The sequence below is a fragment of the Cygnus olor genome, chromosome Z (assembly GCF_009769625.2).
Source record: "Cygnus olor isolate bCygOlo1 chromosome Z, bCygOlo1.pri.v2, whole genome shotgun sequence".
In the NCBI taxonomy this organism is placed as follows: Eukaryota; Metazoa; Chordata; class Aves; order Anseriformes; family Anatidae; genus Cygnus; species Cygnus olor.
The window spans coordinates 62544665-62559219 of record NC_049198.1 but is presented as its reverse complement, the minus strand read 5'-3'; the positions used below and the strand labels follow the sequence as shown (position 1 = coordinate 62559219).

Sequence of the window (14555 nt, the reverse complement as noted above, 5' to 3'; positions counted from 1 at the left end):
GACTAGTCTGAGCTGAAGATAATTCAAATTTTTATGTGATGTCTCCTGCACAGAAGAACCTCACCTTCATCTATCCGCTTCAGCAAGGTATTAGGTTCTAATTCCCCTTGGAGCTTCAGTCACCAGGTTAAAAGCATCAGCCCAAAGAATGTGGTAAGAGTAAAACATACTTAACACATAAGCTGCAGAACCAGTGAAGCCTTACAACTTTTGCATCCAGTGTTCTTAAGAACCTCATACTGATATCCTCAGTTCTTCCTCTGTCTGTACGGCTTTTTACTTACTATCCAGGGATTCGCCCTCTTTGAATGCTAAGCGGTAGCTGTAGTTACAGCCCGTGTTTCCCACCTGTTTGGCTGACCCAGAGATGTGGCTGGTGCTGTGGAGCTGGTTCAGAGCCAGACATGCTGGTGAGTGAGTATGCATGCAAACTGGCAGCCAACATGGAAAAGATACGAATTCTGCTTATGTATCTTCCATGTTTGACATGCTAATTTTAGTTCTTGTGACCTATTCAGCTACCAATTTTCATAAAATGTGCGGGAGCTCTGGGCAGTGCTGATTTGTCAGACCTGGTGTCTGTTTCTTAAGCCTGAAGGTTACTGGGGAGAGATACTGACAGGCAAACAATGTGATGACAAACTTAATTTCCTCAGAAACTAGGTTAACAAATTTAATTCCAGAATACACAAAGTTTTAATGCTCTGCTCCTACAGGATAGCTGAGAAAAGTAGTAATGTGCTGGCTCTCAGGACTCTGACATTTTCTGTGGTGACTTATGAGGCCAATACCACCATCTCATTGCAAAAACAATCATTAATTGCAGGAACCCTGTATTCTGAGTTGAGACAGTGAGACAGTTGACCTGCAGTTGCTCCTGTGGCATGCTGACTGCTTGGGCGTAGGATATTGAAAGCCCGTCGGTGGGTGATGGATGATGCATGAAAGCCCATGTCATGCAGTTCTTTGAAAGTGACCTGGGGCATGCAAGGAGCAGCTGGTTAGCTAGAAGAAGAATACTGTGATGATGCTTGAAATCACTTAATTCAGCACAATTTACTAGCCAGTTATTTGGAACATTCAACAGTGAACTGCTGTGTGGAAGTAGAGGAGCAAGTAAGTGAGGGAAAGTAAAGAAGATTACAAGGGAAACAGTACAATGTTTACAGTATGTCAGAACTTATTCACTCTCTTACCATTCTCCTCTTGTAAACATTGCTACAGTGCCATTTTTCAAGTGGCTTATAGCCCATTACTGAGATAGAATAAGGGAAAATGACCTGATGTGCTGGTTTGTTCTGTCAGCTGAACAGCCAGCTGGTTGTTCTGCTGCTGCTTTGCTTACAAGAAGGAATGATGCTTATTCAGATGCTTCAGTTTCAGATTCTGCTGCAAAGGAGTTGGTACATAGTAGATCCCTACTGACTTACATAGCTAGGAGTCCTTTATCCACATGTTCTGTCAGAGAAGTCCATTCCTTGATGGTTTGGGGCTCTGACAGCTGGCCTGAATTTAACTCACATTTAAAGCCATTGCTGATTGTGTACCAGGCAGTCAGAAGTGAGATCTGTAGCTCCTCACTGGTGATTAAGGCTAATGCTTTAGTTTGTGAATTGTCATAACTGAGAGGGCGGCAAGTGCTCAACAGGGTTACTCAAGCTTGGTTTTAGATAAAAGGATGTTAATCTTCTAACCTTTAAAAACTGTAACATGAATTGTATTTTTTTTAATGTAAAATATCCTCAGAAAAGGGTTGTAAGTTCTTTTTATTTTTATTTTATTTTTTTTACAACATGCCATTTATATAGAAAGATGCCTGTCTTTCTCAAAATGGAAGAAGAGGGAGTAGCAACAACAATTTAAGACACACTGGGTGGAGATTCAACAAATCAATACCCCCCTCCGCATTAATACTGGGAATGATGGTAGTGTGTTTCTGACTTTGTTGTATGAACAGGTTCCATACCCAGTTCTGCCAGAGTGTGGTTTTTTTTTTTTTTTTTATGGCACCAGTTGAACTCTGCACGTTTGGGTAATGTTCATGATTTGTATGATGACTGCAAAAAGTTATACAGATTGTTTGTTAGTCAAGGTATGATGTTGTACTTCAGATTATTTAGGGTCTAGATTCATAATGTTATCATGGGAGCAGTGCACTCTTCTTCATCTACTTTTGAAAAGTTCACCTGTTGAAGAGTAAAAGGAAAAAATCCCTTGCTACTCTCAATATTTATTCATGTGTATTTATTCTGATAATTCTTATGTCACTGTTGTAGCTTCTGTTACTGTCTGTGAAATCAAAGCATAAGGAGTGATGAAATTCACATGAGGCTTCTAGCTAGATCTTTGGTCTAATTAAGAAATCTTGAACATAGAAATCCACTGATTAGTGTTTGGTTGTGTTGACTGCCTTAATCACATCCCCCTGCAACATTCCTTGGAAATATTTTAGCAGAGTGCTAGTTCTGGGTTTTCAAATGTGTGTCCAGCTGATCAATTAAATACAGGGTTACAAAGTCACCTTCTGCTAGTCCTCAATTTTGGAGGACTTGTGTGTGTGTATTTATTTATTTATTTATTATTATTATTATTTTCTCTCCATGTGGTAACTCATATGTTGGTTTGTGTAGTGTGGCATCTGTGGACTGGTTTTTCACGTTTAGTTCTACTCTGTCCGTTAACAGCTACCGCTGTTTTTTTAGGGTGCAGAGATATGTCTAGCTAGCTCATGATCCTGGTTTGGACTTGAGAGCTCAAATGCTTTCTGAAGTGCTGCGTGCAGTCTGACTCTTTACAATGAGACACTGAGTTTGCAGCAGTAAATCCATTAAATTTCGGTCTTTGGCAGTGAGCAAGTAATTCTAGACTATCCTTACTCCCTCCCAACTATCTGAGATATTTTGAATCACTTTTCAAAACCTTTAGATGAAAATACTAGCAGTCTGAGTACTCATTGAGGTTTCCATTTGGAGAAATTATGTTAGAAATGACAACCGTTCTCCACGCAGGAGGAAAATCAGTCCTGTATTAAAAAAATAATAAAATTATAACGTTTTTATATTTCAAAATATAATACCAAAAAGCTCATTTCAATGCTTCAGTTGAGAAGGTGTGAGGAAAGCAGCATAGACAGACAGCAGAGGAAGGGTTTGATGGTAATTCACAAGGGGTGTGTGCACTGCTTTGCCAATGAGAAAGGTGGAAACATGCCCAAGAGGGCAGTGTGCTCTTCCCCATTTGTCTTGAGCAATCTTTGTGGGGAGCCTGATGACATGAGTGCCCGAGTCCTGAGAGCCTGTGGGTGCTTTGCTCTGCAGGTGCCTCCAGCTAGCAATGCACCTCTGCCTGCTTTGGGCAGCAGGGTGCTGTGTTTTAATCCTGAAAAAAGTTGTCCCATGTTTCATGAACTTGCCTACGTTTGCTTAGATGTATTATGGTCCTGCCCAGTCCACTTGGTACAAATGTGTTTACATGTAGCTGAAGACGGAGAAAGCAGGACTAATACTGTAATAAAATTGCAGACCCTAGCTAAAAGAAACTGTGTTCCTTAGCTCTTGCTATGCTAGGACTTGATCCTTGTATCAAATAAAGGGGTAGTTTATTGATTTTAGTCTGGTTTGTGGTATCCCAGCTCTCCCTCCGTCTCCATCTGTACGTTCCCACCTTGTTCTTTTGCCCTGGAACTAGCTAGCATTTATGTGGCCATGAGGGGAACCAACTCAGGAAACTGATCTGGCTGAAGACTAACCTTGGTTTGTTTTTTGGTAAGGTTAGGATCTTTTTTGTGGATATGTATTTGTGTAAAACTGTTGTGGAACTGAACAACTGAGTCCAGGTCTTTATATGTAGTTGTGTATATGTTACTCTTGCTGCCTTTATCTCCCTGCTTACATATGTTTTTATAATGCAAATACGTGAAGCTATAATAAGTCTAATACTGACTATTTCCAGATATTTTGACATGTATAAAATATATACTGTAATATAGTTACTTTTTTAAAAAAGTAAACTTGGCAGTTACTAACTTTTCCTAAGAATCTAAAAAATCATTAGATATTTCAAGTGACATTCCAGATAATGGAGAGAAGTATTTGTAATGAAGTTCCAGAAACATTTTTTCACTGAAATCATTCACTCAAAAGATTATATACTATTGTTAGTTTTGGCTAATAAGTGATCTAGCTGCAGGTGTTTTGAATTTGAAAGCTCTCTGTTGCCAAATAGCACCAAAAATTAACGTTTAGAATACTAGGTTGCCATGGTAATTTCTTGGTTAGCAGACTGCCAAGTAACAAAAATGAAACCAATACTTTTGGTGTGCCCTCTGCTAGGAAAGGAAGGATCGGTGAAAACAGAAACGTTACTTAGTTCCATGTTTTTCTTGCTATGTATTTAAGTATTCAGTGTCTCTGCAGTACTTTCTTTCCTTTTTTTTTTTTTTTTTTTTTTGGCTTTTAAACTGGATTTCTTGTGGAATTTGTGCATAACTTAAGCAATATTTGCAAATGTTTTTGGTGCATTTCTGTTGAATTTTTCCCTTTGTATATAAGCAGGGCTGCTTAAACTTTAGGGGGTTCAGGAGAAATGAGAAATACCATCAACAAGCTGTTGTTTGCCGTTGGGTACATTTAAATAATTTTTTTCCATTTGCCTTGAGCCATTCTGATGTTAATGGAGCAGAATCTTATTGCAGCATGCTGGGATTCTTTTGTCATGACAGGGCTCCTCTAAGACTGAAATATAGTTTGTAGCTGTTTCATTTATAACAGTTTGTTCATTAGACCCAGCTTTTGCAGTTACGTTGGAATTTGTTGGTAGTGATATGATTGGATATGTTTAAAATAGGCTCTTTTCTGAGATGCAATTTAAAAGGTAGTTTCTTGAATTTTTGTTGTCATCCCACTCTTATGTTATGCTTGAACTTTGTGTCAGATAGAACCTGTTGGCCTCAAAAGCACAGGAAGACAGTCGAGTACAGAAGCAAACTCAGAATTACTCTCTTTTTCTTCACGTAATATCAAAGGATTCGTGGTTGATACCATGAGAACATTTCCAGTGTGTGTATCTGGTTTTGCTGAGGCAATTCTTAGGGAAAGACATGAGAGACCTTATGTTCTGAACCAGACTCAGACATTTCTATGTAAAATTACAGAACATTGCTTAGGAGTATCTTCAAACTGTAAATGAAAGATTCTTCAGTTGTGTCTGGACCTGAATACAGTCTTGATACAGTAGAGACTTCACTGTGCCAGGGGAGAGGAGGAAGGTCTTGGTTCATTGATTGCATGTTTCTGTAATTGTACGGATATTTCAGAATACTATAACCTCTCTTGGTGAGTTTATTTCACTTGATTAGGTTCGATGCAGAGTCCTTCAATGATGAGAACAGAATGATTTGTCTTCTGGTTACTTGTACAGGAATTCGAACTAGACTGTGAGCTGGCATAAAGCAGAAGTGGATGAAGAAACTCCTATCCAGTTTCTAGTGCCGTTTTTAAGGGTCTAATACTTTGTTTAAGTGCATTATTGGCTCATGACCAAGAATTTCAGCACCTTATGGGCTGAATCCCAAGGAGAACAGTTGTGTGTGCTTCATGCTGTTCAGAGGGAAAAGACATGGCCATCAGTTTGTTGGCTTCCATGAATTTTGGATAACTGGGGCCGGCTGCATAAGTAAGCTTGTATTAACTTTTAGTTAAGAAGAATTTAAGATGTTCTGGGTCTTTCAGGTATATTCATTTACAGAACTAACTTTTGCACGTGATAATATGAAAAAAAACTTCTAAGTTTCGTGTTATAAATCTATACATATCTTCTAGTATTTCAGTGTTTTAGAGTATATTATATTAAACGAGTTTTAGGCATAAAAATGTTGCTTTTTTTTCTCTTAATCCATTGGATTATAATTAGTTGAAGGTTTTGTGGTGTTTGTTTTTGTTTTTTTTTTGAGGCATAGCTGATACTATAGTTCAGAATAGACACGTACCTTTCTTGATACATCTATGAATCTTTAGTCACACTTTCCTCTATTTTTTCTAATTGGCTGAACACTAGCTTAGTTTGGAGGCAAATTGCCTGTACAGACCTCAAAACAAGTTTCAGAAATGGCCAAGTATAACACTTTAGTCTCATGTAGTGTTTCTTTGAGAATTTTGCTGCTGTTGTCTTAGAAATGTGAACACAAATACCTTTGACTAGTCATGTAAATTTGAAGTGTGCCTGTACTCTCATACTGTCCCCATTGCTTCATGTAGTTTTGTTGCCATCACAGATCTGAGGACCTTTCCGTAGTGATTCAGGTTTTGGAACTGAAAACAAGCTTCTGTTTTTGGTTCTTTACAAATTCACTAGGTTTCTCTTCAGGAAACATGAAAATTTTCATAAGAGGTTTTTCGCAACAATTAATTTGTATGGGAGACTCTTAAAATAACTTTCCTTACTATTGCAGATATTTTTTATTCTGTACAATGACTATGCTCTGTTAATTTAAAAGGGGATAATGTATGTGATCAAAAACAACTTCCAGTAACTCCACCACTGATTCCGGCACTAATTTAGACCTTCCAAGACCTTTGTTAGTTGAAATTAAGTAACTTGCAACTATGGCTGAAATATCAGTATTTAAACCAAATGAATTTCTTGTGGAAGATATGAGAAGGAAACTTGGAGATCAAAGATGTGGTTAAACGGTCTTCTGTGAGTTTCTGTTCTCCCTTCATTCCCCCTGCTTGGACATAGAGTCAGCTGTGAAACTGCTGAGGACTGGGGAAGGTTTCGTTGGACTACCATGCGAGAGGGAAAAGCTCTGGGGGTGGTTTTCACCCATCAGAGGCACGAGCAGCCTGGAATAAGAAGTCAGTGACTGAAGCTGTTGATTTCTCCTTTTCTCAGCTCTAAATGCTGGGTTAAATATAGTTCTCATGATTTGTTTAAATGGAGACTTGTTAGACTCCTTATTTCCTGGGGATCATCCTCTTTTGATTTGACATAGACCCTCTTGTTTCTCTGTACCATGCAAGTATATACCTCTGTGCAAATTGGGGATTTTTTGTTCTTGCCAGATAATAAATCACAGGATGGTTTGAGCTGGAAGGGACCTTAAAGACCATCCAGTTCCAAATACACAGCAATGGACAAGGACATCTTCAACTAGATCAGACTTCTCAAAGCCCGTCTAACTTGGCCTTGAACATCTCCAGGGATGGAGGCAGCCACAGCTTCTCTGGGCAACCTGGTCCAGTGCCTCGCCACCCTGATGGTGAAGAATTTCTTCATTATATCTAATCTAAATCTGCTCTAACAGGTCTCTTTTATTGTGAGGGCCCCACAGCTGGGTGCTACAGGTAGGGTCTCATGAGAGTGGAGTAGTTGGGTTCAATCCCCTCCCTCGACTTGCTGGCCACACCTCTTGATGCACCCCAGAATACAATTGGCCTTCTGGGCTGCAAGCGTTCACTAGTGGCTCATGTCAAGCTTCCCATCCACCAGTACCCCCAAGTCCTTTTCTTCAGGGCAACTCTCCATCCATTCATCTCCCAGCCTATGCTATTTTTGGGATTGTTCTGGCACAGGTGCAGCACTTGGCGCTGTTGAGCTTCATGAGGTTCATATGGGCCTACTTCCCAAGCCTATCCAGGTCCCTCTGGATGGCATCTCTTCCTTCTATTGTATCAGCTGCACCACTCAGCTTGGTGTCATCCACAAACTTGCTGAGGGTGTGTCATTAATAAAGATATTAAACAGTACTGGTCCCAGAGTGGGCCCCTGAGGGACACCACTTATCACTGATCTCCACCTGGACGTCACTGAGCTGTTGACAGCAATTCTCTGGACAGGGCCATCTGGCCAGTTCCTGATCCACTGAGTAGTCCATCCACCAAATCCATCTTTCTCTAATGCAGAGACAAGGATATTTTGGGGGACCATTTCAGAGGCCTTACAGAAGTCCAGGTAGGTGGCGTGTTTCTTTTGCCTTGTCCACTGATGGAATCACTCCATCAGAGATGGTGACTAGGTAGGTCAGGCACGATTTGCCCTTTATGAAGCCATGCTGGCTGTCTTGAATCACCTCCCTGTCTTTGTTACGTGCTAACAAAGCTGCCAGGAGGATCCATGATCTTCCCGGTCACTGCCATTACTAGCAGTGAGTCCTGGGAGCTCCTGCCTCTGTGACCAGTATCACTTTAACATGAGTTATACTGAAATCAGTAATTCTTATTATAATCCTTCTCAATAACTTGCACTCCTTGGGCTAAGGTAAACCATAGGAGAGGATTTCTACAATTCTTATCTGGCCAGTAATTTCCTGGTGATCTTATGTCTCATCCTGTCTTGAAACAGGAGAAACTACTCTCTGCGTATGACTCGAAAAGGCTTGTATGAAGCTGGCTGGTGTGCATTGTATTTTGGGGAATGCTTGCTGTAAACTTCCAAGCTGTTGGGACAATGGATCCTTTTTTTTTTTTTTTTTGTGGAATAGCTGCAGCCTTTTAAGGTTTGGTTTTTTTTTTTTTAATTTCATCTTTATTTAGGATCTGTAGTAATAGAAATACCTATTTTACTTAAGGTATCTGTGCAAGGCATAGTGTAGAATGGATGTAATTTTTAGTGCAGCTCCTCCACTACAGTTGTAGCTTTTGAAACATGCTAATGTTCTTTCAGCCTAGTATGTTGTCCTAGTTTTGACTGGGATAGAATTAATTTTCTTCCTACTCGCTGGTATGGTGCCGTGTTTTGGATTGAGGAAGAGAATGCTGATAACACACTGATGCTTCAGTTGTTGCAGAGCAGTGCTTGCACAGAGCCATAGACCTTTATTTCAGCTTCTGGTGCTGCCCTGCCAGCAAGAAGTACACGAGGAGCTGGGAGGGGACCCGGCCAGGACAGCTGGCCCAGACTGGCCAAAGGGATGTCCCTGTGGCATCATGGTCAGCAATAAAAGCTGGGGAAAAGAAGGAGGAAGGGAGGGATATTGGGAGTGATGGTGTTTCTGCCCACCATAATGGTGGCCATGACTGTGGTGGTTTTACCCAGCTGTGCAGCTGAGCTCCACAACAACCACTCTCTCACTCCCCCTCCTCAAAGGAAAAGGAAAGAAATATGATGAAAAGGGCTCAAGGCTTGAGATAAGGGCAGGGAGATAACATTTGTCGTCACAGGGAAAACAGACGCAGCATAGGGAGATATATGTAATCCAGGTTTCATTACCTGTTATTAGCAGTGATAAACAAACAAAAAAAAAACAACCACAAAACTAAAAACACCTTCCCCTCCACACAGACATTCTTTTCCACCTCCTCCCCCCAAGCAGTGCAGAGGAACAGGGAATGGGGGCTACGGTCAGTCTGTAAGAGTTCGTCTCTGCCGCTCCTTCACAGTCCCTCTCTGCCCCTCCTCCACGCGGGGTCCCTCCCACGGGATGCCGTCCTTCCCAAACTGATCCTGAGGGGGCTGCCCACAGGCAGCAGCTCCTCAAGAACTGCTCCCACACGGCTCCGTACCACGGGGTTCATCCATCCCCCAGGAGCAAACTGCTCCAGCATGGGTCCCCCCCGGGTGGGCGGCAGCTCCCCCCAGACCCCCTGCTCCTGCGTGGGCTCCTCTCCACGGGCTGCAGCTCTGGCCCAGGGCCTGCTGCTGTGGGGGTCCTCCAGAGGCTGCAGCCTCCTCCAGGCCACATCCCCCTGCTCCACCGGGGGCTCGTCCACGGGTTGCAGTGTGGAGATCTGATCCATGTGGGACCCATGGGCTGCAGAGGGACAGCCTGCTCCACCAGGGGCCTCTCCACAGGCCACAGGGGAACTGCTGCTGCATGACTGGAGCACCTCCTGCTGCACTGACCTTGGGGGCTGTAGGGCTGGTTCTCACTCCTCTATTCCAGCTTCTGTAGCACAGCAGTATTTTTCCCCTTTCTTAAATATGCTCTCACAAAGGTGCAAGCAACCTTGCTTACTGGCTCAGCTCTGGCCAGCAGTGGGTCCCTTTGGAGCCAGCTGAAACTGGTCCTTATCTAACATGGGGCAGCTGCTGGGCTTTTCTCACAGACGCCACCCAAGCAACCCCTGCTACCAAAACCTTACCTCATAAACCCCAGTGCTAAGCCCTGCTTTCCTGGGAGTGGCTTAACACCTGCCTGCTGGTGGGAAGCCACAAATGAATTCCTTGCTTTGCTTCATTTGTGAATGCAGCTGTTGCTTTACCTAGTGAGCTGTCTTTATCCCAACCACTGGGTTCTCGCTCTTTCACATTTCTGATTCTCTCCCACACCTCACCTGGGAGAGTGACCAAGCAGCTGGGTGTTGCTCAACTGAAAGCTGGGTTAAACCACAACATACATTTCACTACCATGGCTCGTTTTTAAAAGTGAACTCATTTCCACTGTGATTTCTTTTAGATTTAAAAATTTATAAATTATTCATAATATAAGTATGGAAGGTCAATTTGTCCTGGTAACTGTGATCAGTTCTTACTTAGTATTTAATAATTCTAGTGCAATTGCTTCTTAGATAATGTTTTTCTAAAGAATAAAAAAATGCCTTCCAAAATGGAAAGCATCCCACGTCCTTTATTTTAAAAAATCCTTGAAGTGGTTATTTCCACTTACAACCGCATGCTTCCTGAATTTCTAGGAATCCTAAAATGTGTTGCTATTGGTAGAAGAAGCTGTTTGCTTTGAGTTTTGACTGAGGCTATAATTATTCTTTTGAGTGTACTGTCACATCTAAGTATGTTTAAAAATCCTTGTCACCGTGCATTGAAGCACTGGTAAGTCTAACCCTGTCTTATAGTGCAGCCTTTATAAGTTTCATTGCAAAGACTCCTTTATTGTTGTCTTATCTTACCTTTTATATAAAAGAATATCTTACTTACTGTGAATAAATGTTTATTATTATTTTGAAAAAATCCACAACTTCTGTTTTTTGTTTTTGTTTCAGTTTTGTTTTCCTCAAGAGAAAGTTGTCTGTCTCACTTTTTAACACAAGAGGCTATCAGTCCTAGGAGCCACACTGGTGGTCTAAGACCCATTGTTTGAGGCACACTCTAAAGCAAAGCCTTTTTGATTTCTGTCCCAAAGAGCAGACTGCTTTCTTGAGAACTTTATGAGTACTTCCAAGAACAGAGTTGATGCATACTGTCCCGTGTGAAAGAAGTGACTGTGGATTACATAAATTGATATGCCTAGTGTGCCAGGGAGTGAATACCTTCCCTCATTTCTGCTGTCATATGTCTACAGAGCTTTCATTGGCTGGCATCTGGAGAGGCTGGGTCTTGGCTCACTTATGCCCCAGAAACATGCTGTGTCTGCATTAATATTTCTGTAAAAAAAAAAATACATTACAAAATATTTTGGAGAGAAAGTTAAATATACTTAGTATTCGGATATGCAGTAACTACCATGGTAAGTTATTGTATGAATTCTTTGAATTCAAATGTGTTTGTAACTTGGAGATGTTTTTAATAGTTAAACATTAAACAAAAAAAACAAACACCACCTTCCTTCGGAGAATGCATACCCAGTTTTCATCTTTTTTGAATGTATTTAGTATTTAAAAGGTATTCAACCAGAAGATACTTTATTTTGTTTCCTCCATTTACAAGATGATGTATTACAGGGAACTGTTGCTCTGTAAAAAAAAAAAAAAAAAAAAAAAAAAAAACTTGTGATAATTCCCCTCGATATCATATAAAAAGATATGTTTACATACCAAGATGGCAAATGGTAATCTTAAGCATTTTTTCCTTAGTGCATGGAAACTTAAACAGTGTAGTTATTTAGCATAGGCTTGGCTTTGTGCTTGTGGCTTTTACTATTCACTGAAGTCGAACTGCTCTGTAGGTAGGCCTTCAGAATTTTTTCACTTGGGTAAAGTATTGACTTTTGATATTCAGATTTTAGAACAGGACACCAGTCTTAAATGTCAGTCATTCTTGGCCCAAAAACCTTCTTTCCCTTTTCACGGAATGCTTAGGGTTAGAAGGGACCATCTAGTTCCAAACCTCTGGCTGTGGACAAGGACATCTTCAAGTAGATCAGGCTGCCCAAAGCCCCATCCAACCTGGCCTTGAACACTCCCAAAGGGGAGGCATCTACAGCTTCACTGGGCAACCTGTTCCAGAGCCTCACCACCAAGAAGTGAAGAATTTCTTCCTTGTATCTAATCTAAATCCACCCTCTTTTAGTTTAAAACCATTACTCCTTGTCCTTTCACTACATTACCTAGTAATGAGTCCCTCCCCATCTTTCTTACAGGTTTCCTTTAGATGTTAGAAGGCTGCCATAAGACCTCCACCGAAGACTTCTCTTCTGTAGGCTCAAGTCTCTCAGCCTGTCTTGGAGAGGTGCACCAGCCCTCTGATCATTTTTCTGGGCTCCCTTTGAACCTGCTTTAACTTATCCATGTCTCTCTCATGGTGAGGACCCCAGAGCTGGATCTCTGTAACTTAGAGACAAGGATGTTGTGGGGAACTGTTACCAAAGGCTTTGCACAAGTCCAGGTAGATGCCAGCGGTTGCTTTCCCTTGTCCAACAATGCTGTTGCTCTGTCCTAGAAGGCCACAATTTAGGCATGATTTGCCCTTTGTGAAGTCATCTTGCCTGTCCCCAAACAATACCTGTTCACTTCTCTTTGTGCAAGTGTGAATAACTACCCCAGAAGAGTTTCCCTCCACTCCTTTTAGCAAAAGCACTGCTGGATGTGTTTCTTCTTAGAGGTGACAGTGCTGGGACCTGTATTCAAAGGTCCTCTCCCTAGAATTGTTTTATTCTAACAGATTCAGCCTTCAGTAGAGCTACTGCTGAGCACAGTTCATGACTTAAATGCTTGCTTGTGCAGGTAACTTAGCTACAAAGATAATTAAGTGTTCAGAATATGCTATTTAAAAAAATAATAATCTTCTTAATTTGTGGTCTTGAACTTCACGTCATAGTTTATTATGATATTTTCCTACAGGAGCTTTGAAAATTTTTGTTTGCTTTTGGTCAAGCTTGATGCAGGTTTGTAATGCTAATATTCCTGGTGGAACTGGTTTGACGGTAACTGTTAGGTATTTGGGCAGCACGCAATCAGTCTGATGTTGCCTCTGAGAAATTAGAAGGCAAAATAGCAATCTGAAGTAAAGAATTTCCTCAAGAAAGAGCTGCCAACTTCATAGAATGGCTTGGGTTGTAAGGGGGTTAAAGACCATCCAGTTCCAACCCCCCTGCCTTGGACAGGGATGCCACCCACTAAATCAGGTTGGCCAGGGCCTAGTCCAGGGACGAGGCACCTACAGCTTCTCTGGGCAACCTGTTCCAGCTCCTCACCAGCCTCTGAGTGAAGAATTTCTTCCTAACATCCAGTCTAAATCTCCCTTCTTTCAGTTTAAAGCCATCCATGACCTGTCATTGTCTGCCCAAGCAAGAAGTCACTCTCCATCTTTTTCATAAGCCCCCTTTAAGTACTGAAAAGCCACAATAACGTCACCCCAGAGCCTTCTCTTCTCCAGGCTGAACATCCTGAGCTATCCCAGCCTGTCTTCACAGGAGAGGTGCTCCAGACCTCTGATCATCTACGTGGCCCTCCTCTGCACCCCCTCTAACAGCCCCACATCCTTCTTGTGCTGGGGGCCCCAGACCTGGATGCAGCACTCCAGGTGGGGCCTTATGAGGGCAAAAGAGGGGGACAATCACCTCCCTCGACCTGCTGGCCACCCCTCTGTTGATGCAGTTGGCCTTCTGGGCTGCAAGCACACACTGCTGGCTCATGTTGAGCTTTTCATCCACCAGAACCCCCAGGTTCTTCTCTGCAGGGCTGCTCTCAATGAGTTCTTCTCCCAGTCTGTGCTTATGTTTGGGATTGCCCCAACCCAGGTGCAGCACCTCGCACTTGGACTTCTTGAACCTCATTAGGTTCACATGGGCCCACTTGTCTGACTTGTCCAGGTCCCTTTAGATGGCATCCCTTCCTCCTGGTGTATCGACTGCACCATTCAGCTTGGTGTCACCTGCAAACTTGCTGAGGGTGCACTCGATCCCACTGTCTGAGTTGTTGATAAAGATATTAAACAGTACAGATCCCAAGACAGACCTGAGGGACAGCACTTGTCACCAGCTTCACCCTAGACAAAGAGCCAGTGACTGCAGCCCTCTGGATGCAGACATCCAGCCAATTCCTTGTCCACTGAACGGTCCACCCTTCAAATCTCTCTTTCTCAAATTTGGAGACGAGGATGTCATGTGGGACTGTGTCAATAACTGCAGAATTTCAAGTAGATGACATTGATTGGTCATCCCTTGTTGACTGAGGCAGTCACTCCATCATAGAAGGCCACCAGACTGGTCAGGCACGATTTGCCCTTGGTGAAGCTGTGCTGGCTGTCTCAGATCACCTCCATGTCTTGCATGTGCCTTGATATTGCTTCCAGGAGGATCTGTTCCATGGTCTTCCCAGCCACAGAGGTGGTGTTCACTGGTCCATAGTTCCCTAGGTCCTCCTTTCTACCCTTCTTAAAAAAATTCTTTTGAACTATATCCGTACTGCTTGAATTTAAGAGAAATTTAGCTTTTTGTCAGGAAC

General features: G+C 42.2%; 1 protein-coding gene across 9 annotated transcripts in view; it reads left to right on the top strand.

The window, feature by feature from the left end:
- SRFBP1 (serum response factor binding protein 1) overlaps positions 1-14555 on the top strand; it is a 77752-nt gene that overhangs the window by 13835 nt on the left and 49362 nt on the right. For 2 of the 9 annotated variants that reach the window (XM_040540736.1, XM_040540734.1), the window contains exon 1: positions 12439-12495. The exons of 6 other annotated variants lie outside the window; for them this stretch is intronic. In XM_040540736.1, coding sequence (XP_040396670.1) covers positions 12454-12495 — 42 coding nt within the window. In that variant the 5' untranslated portion in view covers positions 12439-12453. Of the gene's footprint in view, positions 1-12250; positions 12340-12438; positions 12496-14555 lie in introns of those variants that run through there. One more of the 9 variants, XM_040540735.1, reaches the window with a different exon arrangement.